General features: G+C 33.3%; 2 protein-coding genes across 2 annotated transcripts in view; both read right to left on the bottom strand.

Annotated features, from left to right (window-relative positions):
• Positions 1-6687, bottom strand: part of LOC135218113 (uncharacterized) — a 10815-nt gene extending 4128 nt beyond the window's left edge. The window contains exons 1-2 of the mRNA XM_064254259.1: positions 6564-6687; positions 5656-5985 (exon numbers count right to left, since the gene is read on the bottom strand). Coding sequence (XP_064110329.1) covers positions 5656-5985; positions 6564-6575 — 342 coding nt within the window. The 5' untranslated portion in view covers positions 6576-6687. The remainder of the gene's footprint in view (positions 1-5655; positions 5986-6563) is intronic.
• LOC135218630 (uncharacterized histidine-rich protein DDB_G0274557-like) lies at positions 1887-2960 on the bottom strand. Its single transcript, XM_064255068.1, has 2 exons — positions 2910-2960; positions 1887-2335 (listed from the first exon to the last, which is right to left on the bottom strand). Exons 1-2 carry the CDS (start codon positions 2919-2921, stop codon positions 2000-2002), a joined length of 348 nt encoding a protein of 115 aa, XP_064111138.1. The 5' UTR covers positions 2922-2960; the 3' UTR covers positions 1887-1999.
• Positions 6688-11752: the final 5065 nt, after the last annotated feature.

Genomic DNA, 11752 nt, shown 5'->3' with positions numbered 1-11752 from the left:
GCCAAATGTAGATTTGTCTACCCTTTCCTTTAATAATTATTCTAAAAGAGTGTTAAATATTTGTGATTCACACTACTGGAACCCTGCTCTAACATCTGATGTCATAGTTTATGTCACAACTAGCTTCTTTCAGGGTGCCTATTAAATTTAGCTAAGTTTCCACATACATTTCTTTCATTTACTCTAATAAGCGCCTCAATTATCCACATTAGACATTACTGCATATTTTTGCCAATTAGGCCGTGGTTTCAAATGGCTTTTTCCAAAATACGATTCATATCAGATACTTTGGTAAGATTTTGTCGACGAAAATCGATTAAACACGGCCCTGAAATGCACTAGTAAGTTTGAAATATAATGTTTATAACTTATGCGTTAGGGGAAAATCTTGCACACGTCCTGAGTAAGCTGGAAGTCGGATCACGTCTTGTTCAACATAATTTCATTATTGGTGTCCATTCTGGTGGTTTTCCCTGGCAGACAAAAGCAAGATAAATCGTTCTAATTTTGATTAGATAACAGAAGAAAAAAACTTTTTCCAACATTCTTTTTGTCATGTTCTCAGAGCTCATAACTCTACGTCAATTATAAATAATAAACATTAAAGAGCTCTCTTTTAGTTTCACAATTGATGAGCAACCATTATTTTGAACGATTTTTCTTCTGCGCGGTGTCTTACTGTCACACAATATATATTTAAAAAGGAAGCACTCAAAGATAAAATATAAAACGTAGCAACAAACATTCTAACCATATAAAATAATTCAGTGACATTAAAAGAGCTTATATAAAAAAATAAACACAATATTTTTTATTAGAAACTCTCCTTGGATGTAGTCATTAAACAGCAGGCCTTGAGAAAATACTGCATTCACCTGGCTCATTTATTACTCTTGTTAAAATTGTTTATCTGTTGATTTAATTTATATCTCAGGAATTAAAACGACTACTGGTGAGGCTTCTCTTAAAGCCACAAAAAAGCTTCGGGGCTTCGTGATGCCTCTTCACTGACGTGTCCTAAGGACGTACCACGATAATTAAAAAGCAAATACTCAAGAGTCGCAAACATAACACATAAACAACTTGTAGACGAAGAAAACGCTTTTCGAATTATCAAAATTGGTTTTGAGGAGATAGTTATAAGAAAATAATTCAGGAATATTACCCAAGATGTGGAACAAGTATTTTATGAAAACACTATGGAGGTAATAAATACGTCCAATGTACTTCTAAAGCATCGAATTACAGAAAATAAGTTATGTAATGGTTATTGACAGTAATAACAATATATATACATAAATATATATATAATATATATTGTATATATATATATATATATAAATATATATATAATATATATTGTATATATACATATATATCCATGTGTGTGCTCTCCACTGCCTATTTACTATGTTGCAAAATTACAAACGTGTTTCGCATATCACCAACGATAGTCTATTTTCCTTTTATTTCTAGGCAGGTTGACATATCTACCTACTGACACTTGTTAGATGTTACTATTGCTGTTTTGGTGGCACCTAATTCTGGTGAGATCTTGAACCGAGTTACCAAGGTCACCTATTCAGTGAAAATGTCTCTTATTAACACATCTGACCTCAGATGTTTTTTACCCTTGGTGAACAACGTTTTCCACATCAAAATATTATGTCATTCTCCTCTTTTGTATGAAATCTTCCAATGTATTGTAAATGCAAAAGATAAATAGATCAATATAATATCATACCAATCATTGCAATGTTATCATACATGCAAGACAACAAACCTCACCGGGTGAGTCACCATCATTGCAAACATTACAGTTAATTAGGATAGGAAGACAATAAATGATAAAACTCCACATAAAAAGCGATGAAATAAAAATCAAATAGATTTTGCGTTATTTTAATTCAATCGTTTGTCTTTACATGAAACACTTCTGAATCAACAACAACAGAAAATCCACATTTATGCTCCACTGAGACCAGCAGTCAAGTTCCCCTTAACCTGAGTAATAGGAAGGGTAGCTGTAGTATGGGCCAGGATAGCCATAGTAGCCATAGTTATTGGAAGGTTCTGCGTAAGGGTAAGGATAAGGGTAAGGCTCAGCATAAGCGTAAGGATCGGCAGACCTCTTTCCGTGATGGTGAGGATAAGAATGGTAGACAGGGTAGTATCCAGCCTCTGGTTCTGGCTCGGCAGATCTCTTGTGATGGTAGTGATTGTAACCATAGGGTCTTGGGTAGTAAGGGTAGTAGTTGCGATACCCATGGTCTGGCTCTGCATCTCGCTTTTCAACTGCAGCAGCGCAAGCAGAAGCCGCCAGCAGCACAATTACCTGGACATTTTGTAAAGCACTGTGAAAATATTCGCCTTTCAAAAAGTAGGGGGTAGTGAAAATAAATGGCATATACTAATATGTAATAGTGAGCAAGGGATACTTCAAAAGGTGAAATAAACTAATAACTATTTCTTTTACTATTTTATGGCTAAAGTGGGGACATATTATCATCAACGTCGAACACATAGCTCTTATAAGATAATGTTTGAAAGTAAGTTGAAGGACTTTATTATGCACATAATCTTAAAAGCTTTGGTATATAAAGGAAACCAGAAAGTACTCATTTGAAGTTCTTTAGAAATTTTCTAATTTAGAGATGAATATCATTTAAACTTTTCACCTCATAGTCAATAAGTAGAAAATTAGTAGCAACATAGCAAGCAAATCATTTCCCGTGATAAATCGTCAGCACTTTGACGGGTAGCAAGCAGTATTTAGACGACTGCAAATGTGCCGTTTGTCATAAAAGACCCAAACAAACTTCCTGGTAAATAATGTTGTGCTTGCTCTGATCTATGGTAATAGACACGAGAAAATTTACAAGTAACTATATCTCTTTTTATATACTGACCAGGAACTTCATTGTTGCTCGTGGGTGTTCACCGTGGCCACTTGTGAGTGAGTGTCTGCCGGTGGAAGGCGGAACCTTGCTTTTATAGTCGGTTCTTTCCGAAGAAGACCTTCGTTAAGTCTTGTGACATTGCGAAAGGAAACCAGAATTTTAGTCCCGATGTTGTCTTAATATTGTCATATCGATAATGATTTAGATGACTTAAGCAATACTTTATGAATATGAGTTGTTGATGTTTAATGAATAAAATAAGATAAAATTATAAAGTGTTAGAAGAAAAACACTATTTTGTTTATATTAGAGGCAAATTACTTATATATTTAGATATATATATATATATATATATATATATATATACATATATATATATATATATATATATATATATAATATATATATATATATACATATACAAACATACGTGGGTGCATACATATATTTACTTGTAATTATACTTATACCCAAAGTCATATACACACAGATAGACACACAGTCTTTATGTGTATATAATTTAAGGAGGTTGGGTAACACCTTGTTTACCATAATTTCTTTATCGGTGACTGTTCTGGCTGTTTTCCATAGCAAACAAAAGCAAACAAAGTAGTGCTAACTTTGATTAGATAGCGGAACATCAAAATAAGCAACGACCTTTGACTTTAGTTTCTCCAGAAAATAATTTTTTCTAAGTTTTTTTCTTTTTTTTTTTTTGTCATGTTCTCAGGGCTCATGACTCCATATGTCACTTCAAACTGGTAAACATCAAAGAGCTCTCTTTTAGTTCCACAATCTATGAACTACCATTATTTTGAACGATTTATCTTCAACGCTGTGTCTTAGTCACACAATATATATTTAAAAAGATGAAATAAAACGTAAAACGTAGTAAAAAGAAAAAAAAACATTCTAACCATATATGATAATTCAGTGATATTAAAAGAGCTTGTATACTTAAAAATAAACACCATTTTTTTTTTTTTTTCTTAATTCTCCTTGGATGTAGCCACTAAACAGCATGCCTTCTTAAGAAAATACTGGATTCGCCTTGTTCACTTGTAACTCTAGCTAAAATTGCATATCTGTTTATTTAATTTATCTCAGCAATAAAAACGACCACTGGAGAGGCCTCCTCTTAAAGCCACAAAACCGCTTCAAGGGGCTTCACGATGCCTCTTCACTGACGTTTCCTAAAATTTACATCAGATTGGACTGCCTTCCATCATGAAATAGAGTTTTTAGTATGTTATTTTTCAAAAAACCTTTTTCCAAAAGGACTTGTATATAGAGTTGTCTAGAACCGTCTTACCAGTGTTAAATTTTAATGTTCCCAAATTTTCCATGTTTACTACGATACCTCTTTTTCACTCACATGGATTACGACTAAGGATTTTGAAAATCATTTAGAGCGAATTTGGCTTCCTTAACCTCAATCTTATTCTTATGAATCCGAAAAGACCAGTGGCTTTTTTTCATTTTAATGATTAACAGCAGGACTTCATGAGGTCAAACGTTGCATACAAATATGAGTACCCAAGATGTCTTGGAAGTTACGTTGGTTCCTCGCGAAGGTTACTGCAGGTCCGCTAAGAGAACCACTTGGGATTAAGCTATATAACAGGATCTAGGATCTCGAGCCCGGAGTTTTCAAATATCAGAATAAACTCATCAAAATGCAAAATTCCCATTAAAAGGGGCCAATTTTCCATTATAGGCACGACGAGTAAAACTGCATTATGGACTACTTTTGAGTCGTTGTATATAAAGCACCTCTTTCCTGCTTTGAATGTAAATACCTCTCTCTCTCTCTCTCTCTCTCTCTCTCTCTCTGGCTTGAGTTTCTTTGGGCGTGTGTGGCCGTTTCGCTGTCATCCCTTCATTTCTCTGCTCTCGAATTGGTTGTTAAATTTTTTTATCTTTCCCCTTTTAACTTCAGATGTTGTGCGTAGTTAAGATCTTTTTGTGTAAATTAATCTTAATGAATGATGTATTCAATATTTTGATTGTAGTATAAACTGAGGATGTGCTCACATCAGCATGAAACGTATCTTTTATAGTAGACTATGGCCCTTGTATTGTTGGTTTGTGGTAGGGTTCACTATGCTGTTCATATATATATATATATATATATATATATATATATATATATATATATATATATATATATATATATATATATATATATATATATATATATTTGTGTGCACTTCATTGTGTAGTTACTACGTATGTTGCAAATTTACAAACTTTTTTCGCATAACACCAACGATAGTTCATTTTCCTTTTATTTCTAGGCAGGTTGACATAATCTGCCTACTGACTCTTCTTAGATGTTAATGTTACTGAGATCTTGACCTGAGTTATCGAGGTCTCTTATTTAGTTAAAATGTTGTCCCTCACCAACATATAAAAAATAAGGTCATTCTCCTGTTTTGTATGAGATCTTCCAATGCTTTGTGAATGCACATTATAAAGAGATTAATGAAATATACTATCAATCATTGTAATATTATCATAAATGCAAGGCAACAAACCTCACAAGGTGAGTCACCGTCACTGCAAACATTACAGTAAAATAGGAAAGCAAGACAATCAGTTATAAAACTCAATATAAAAAGCATTGAAATAAAAACCAAATAGATTTTGCAGTATTTTAATTCAATCGTTGTCTTTACATGAAACACTTCGGAATCAGCAACAACAGAAAATCCACATTTATGCTCCACTGAGACCAGCAGTCAAGTTCTCCTTAACCGTAGTATGGGCCAGGATAGCCATAGTAGCCATAGTTATTAGAAGGTTCTGCATAGGGGTAAGGATAAGGGTAAGGCTCAGCATAAGCGTAAGGATCGGCAGACCTCTTTCCGTGATGGTGAGGATAAGAATGGTAGACAGGGTAGTATCCATAGGAGGGGGAAGCCTCAGCCTCTGGTTCTGGCTCGGCAGATCTCTTGTGAGGGTAGTGATTGTAACCATAGGGTCTTGGGTAGTAAGGGTAGTAGTTGCGATACCCATGGTCTGGCTCTGCATCTCGCTTTTCAATTGCAGCAGCGCAAGCAGAAGCCGCCACCAGCACAATTACCTGGAAATTTTGTAAAGCACTGTGAAAATATTCTCCTTTCAAAATGTAGGGGATAGTATAAAAATTGCATATACTAATATGTAATAGTGAGTAAGGGATACTTCAAAAGGTGAAATAAACTAATAACTATTTCTTTTACTATTTTATGGCTAAAGTGGGGACATGTTATCATCAACGTCCAACACTTAGCTCTTATAAGATAATGTTTGAAAGTAAGTTAAAGGACTTTATTATGCACATAATCTTAAAAGCGGTGATATATAAAGGAAACCAGAAAGTACTCATTTGAAGTTCTTTAGAAATTTTCTTTTTTCAGATAGAGATAAATGTCATTTAAACTTTTCACCTCATAGTCAATCAGTAGAAAATTAGTAGCAACATAGCAAGCAAATCATTTCCCGTGATAAATCGTCAGCACTTTGACGGATAGCAAGCAGTATTTAGACGACTGCAAATGTGCCGTTTGTCATAAAAGACCCAAACAAACTTCCTGGTAAATAATGTTGTGCCTGCTCTGATCTATTGTATTAGAAACGAGAAAATTTACAAGGTACTATATATCTTTTTGACATACTGACCAAGAACTTCATTGTTGCTCGTGGGTGTTCACCGTGGCCACTTGTGAGTGAGTGTCTGCCGGTGGAAGGCGGCCTCTTGCTTTTATAGTCGCTTCTTTCCGAAGAAGACCTTCGTTGTCTTGTGACATTGTGAAAGGAAACCAGAGTTTTGGTCCCGATGCTGTTCTCATATTGTCATATCGATAATCATTGAGATAACTTGAGCGACACTATATGAATGAGTTGTTGATGTTTAATGAATGAAATAAATAAGGAAATTTTAAAGTGTTAGAAATAAATCATTATTTCGTTTATATTAGAGGCAAATTACATATATATTAGATAAATACACACACACACAACACACAGACACACACAGACACACACGCACACACACACACACACACACACACATATATATATATATATATATATATATATATATAATATATATATATATATATATATATATATATATATATATATAAACATGTGTGGGATTTGTGTGCATATATATATTTACTTATACTTATACCCAACGTCATATACACACAGATAGACACACATAGTCTATAGTGACGTACGTTACTAGATATCCCACGTATATACTTTATGAATGAAGACTCACATGTTGGTAGTAGTAGTAGTAACAGTTGTATATGGAATTCTTAAATTCTTTCACACATTTAAACTTCTAAGTAGAGTACAATTAAGGAATGGGCATTAAATGAGAATAATAATTTTGTAATACAGTTCCATGGCGCAATCCACGTTTCTGTTGATTTGAAATATGCATCAAGTCTTACACAATCGCTGTGAAAACCTTTGTTACCCTGTAGTTTCAAGGATACGTGAAGTATCGTCCTGATACCCGCAAAATTTGCCAAAAGGTCATAGGGTCTATGTGGATAAAGACCAGTGTTTAGCCAATGAATAAAAATGCATTATTTAACATAAATTGTTTTTCCTATGCTCACGGCCACATAAAGTGTTGATAATGATATTATTAATCATAACTGTATTACCACTGGTTATTACATTATTACTTGTTATTAATAAATATAATCTTCATCATTATTGTTATTGTTCATACCTCGACATCAGGGAAGAGGGTGATAGAACATACATAAATACATATGCGGTATACCTACACATATATAGACAGATATGATACATACTTAAATGCATAAACACATAATAAATAAATTAAACTTATAATATATATACATACATATATATATATATATATATATATATATGTATGTATATATATATATATGTGTGTGTGTGTGTGTGTGTGTGTGTGTGTGTGTAAGTAGGTCAGTAGAATAGGCAAGTTGTCAAAGATAGTCGTTGCAGCTAATCAGTGAGATAGTTTATTAGTCAAGCAAATTCAGCCATTGTTTCATCTTGGTCTGAAAAGTTAGAAATACCTTATTATAAACAAAATGTTTGTATATATCTCTTTTTCATACTTGTCATTCTAGTATAATCCTTATATAGGTCACCTTTGTCCTCTTGTCTAAATCGTTTGGTGTTTGTGCATCGCCTTATTAACCACTTACCTGTTAATAATTAGCATTTGACGCATAGGATTCTTTCTTTGTTGCATACTGCAAAAAACACGCAACATGAAAGCAGTCTTGAAGCCATGAGGACAATTTGATGGGCTTGTCATAGGTGAAGCAGCAATCACGTATACCCTGGCTTTGACTAATGACGATCGGCTGCCCTCGCCCTGTTGTTGGCAGTGTTTAGTATTATGTAAGGTTACCAGGTACATTAGGGCAAAATATCGTACCAACCACCTCTAAATGATCGTATTTCGTTTCAATATGATTGTATTTCACCAATTCCAAAAGTCTTCTTTAGCTGATTCAAAAGGTAAATAGAAATAGTGTTATGACTGCCATGTATTCCTATAGTCAACATCATACTGTAAAATTAAAATAGCGATATTGTCATATGTAGATTTGTCTAGCCTTTCCTTTAATACTTATTCTAAAAGAGTGTTAAATATTTGTGATTCACACTACTGGGAACCCTGTTCTAATGTCTGATGTCATAGTTTACGTCACAACTAGCCTCTCTCGGGGTGCCAACTAAATTTAGCTAAGTGTCCTCTTACATTTCTTTGATTTACTCTGATAAGTGCCTTAATTATCCACATTAGACATTACTGCATATTTTTGCCAATTAGGCCATGGTTTCAAATAGCTTTTTCCAAAATACGATCAATACCAGATACTTTGGTAAGATTTTGTCGTCGAACATCGATTAGACACTGCCCTGAAATGCACAGTAAGTTTGAAATATAATGTTAATAACTTATGCGTGACGGGAAAATCTTGCACGCGTCCTGAGTAAGCTGGACTTCGGATCATGCCTTGTTCAACATAATATCATTATTGGCGACTATTCTAGTGGCAATCCCTGGCAGACAAAAAGCAAAAAAATAGTTCTAATTTTGATTAGATAACGGAAGAAATAAAACTTTTTCCAATATTTTTTTTGTCATGTTCTCACAACTCATGACTCCACATGGCACTTAAAACTGATATACATCAAAGAGCGTTCTTTTAGTTTCATACTCTATGAGCTTCCATTATTTCGAACGATTTTTCTTCAACGCAGTGTCTTAAAGTCACACAGCATATATTTAAAAAGGAAGCACTCAAAGATAAAATAAAAAGTAAAAAATTGTAAAAAAAAAACATTCTAACCATATATATATATATATATATATATATATATATATATATATATATATATATATATATAAGAAGTCAGTGATATTAAAAGAGTTTGTATACTTAAAAATAAACACCATTTTTTTTTTTACTTAACTCTCCTTGGATGTAGCCACTAAACAGCAGGCCTTCTCGAGAAAATACTGGATTCATCTGGCTCACTATTATTCAGCTAAAATTGCTTATCTGTTAATTTAATTTATCTCTCAGCAATAAAAACGACTACTGGTGAGGCGTTCTCTTAAAGCCACAAAAACGCCTCGAAGTTTCCCGATGCCTCTTCACTGACGTGTCCTAAGGACGTACCATGAAACACATAAACAACTTGTAGAGACAGAAAACGCTTTTCAGATTATAAAAATTGGTGTTGAGGAGATAGTTATAAGAAAATAATTCAAGAACATTAGCCAAGAGGTGGAACAGCTCTTTTATGAAAACATTAGGAAAGCAATAAATGCATGCAATGTACTTCTAAAGGATTCAGTTGCAGAAAATGAGTGAGTTATGCAATGGTTACGGACGGTAATAGTGTATAATATAGTATATATATATATATATATATATATATATATATATATATATATATATATATATATATATACTATTACCGTCCGTAACCATTGCATAACTCACTCATTTTCTGCCATTGGATCCTTTAGATCCAATAATAAAATTTTATATATATATATATATATATATATATATATATAATAATATATTATATATTTAAGTACGTATATATATATATATATATATATATATATATATATATATATATTTATATATATTATATTATATATATACATATATATATATATATATTATAATATATATATATATATATATATATAGTATATATATATATATATATATATATATATATATATATACTCGTATATATATATGTGTGTGTATATGTATGTATGCATGTAATGATAATTCAAAATGTGGAAATGGACGGCCATAGAGCTAATACTTTAGATAAGAACATAGTACAAGGTCAGTGCACGACTGCTGTTCAATTATGGACGATCTACTAACAAACAAAACTAAACAACTACCTTTTGATTTTGCTTTCGCTCTGTGGACTACATTTACGATAGAGCAAAATAAATAATACAATTGGCGGTGGTGATTTGGGTGCGGCATTGGTTTAGGTTAGTAATTGTAAAATCTGTAGCTAAATGCATCAGTATTAGCTGCTTCAAAAAGCTAAATATACTAGGTCCTTAGCTGCTATTACTCTCAGTAAAATAGTCTTACGTTTTGTGTAAGTGGCATTTAGAAGAAATACATTTGAATCAGTTTTACTTCACAAAAGTACCTTGTCTCTTACATGGATTCATGTTTCCCCAGATTAAGAGAGGGTTGAAAATCAAAATCATATTTCTTGTGCAGTATTGATTAGTGATGTTTCCATTTACATAAATGTACACTTCTTGGATTAGAAGGAACAGAAAGTCTACGTAGTCTTCCACAGGGCAATCAGTTGTAAGGTCCTCCTCCTTAACCACAGTAACAGGAGAGATAGTGGTAGATTAGGCGAGGATAGCCATAGCAGCCATAGTCATAGGAATGCTCAGCTTAAGGGCATGGATCGGTAGACCTCTTTTCATGAGGACTGTAGACAGGGTAGAGTCCAGATGAGTAGGTTTCCAGCCTCCAGCTCTGGAGCAGCAGACCTCTTGTGATGGTAGTGCTTGTAACCGTAGCCTACAAGAGAGTAGCAACGATATACACAGAGGTAGCCATAACCGTAGCTATATACAGGATGATAATAACCATAGTAACTAGTCAAGCATACAACAATAATAAGGTAGAGATGATTATGGTGTAATCATAACTGCTTCATTAAAATCTAAATTATTATTGATATTGCCATTATTATACTGTCAACGAAATGACCATTACGTATACTATGGTCTTCCTAACTACCTATTAACAAAATTGTAAGGAGTACAAAATAGAGCCGCCAGATTAATAAAAGATTACGCTCCGTAACAGAATAACCGCATTATTGATCGAGCTACATTGGCTCTCAGTAAAAGCAAGAATAGAATAAAAAATACATCTTACAGTCTTTAAAGCACAAAAATATGGGGAACCAACATATCTAAGAAACTGCCTAAGTTTATTTAGACCAGAAATGAATTTTGTGATCAGACATACAAGTGAAGTATATAGGCTATTTGAACCTAGAACAAATCTTAAGTCAGGCGAGAGAGCATTTGAACATTGCGCACCAAGACTATACAACAAAATGCTGCCTGAAGTGAAGATCATACGAGAAGAAAGTAAATTTACAACAGGACCTACGATCTTGATGAGAAAACACGAAAGGACAATTGTAAAATATATAAGAAGCAACCTGTTTAGAAAACGTACAAGAGCCCGCCATGGAGAGAATCATCCCGCTGGAGGGCTGTACATAAAACCAAGCAAATGAACAAATTAATAACT

Source organism: Macrobrachium nipponense, chromosome 9 (assembly GCF_015104395.2).
Source record: "Macrobrachium nipponense isolate FS-2020 chromosome 9, ASM1510439v2, whole genome shotgun sequence".
Taxonomy (NCBI): domain Eukaryota; kingdom Metazoa; phylum Arthropoda; class Malacostraca; order Decapoda; family Palaemonidae; genus Macrobrachium; species Macrobrachium nipponense.
The sequence above is the reverse complement of the archived record's forward strand: the minus strand, read 5'-3'. Positions and strand labels throughout refer to the sequence as shown.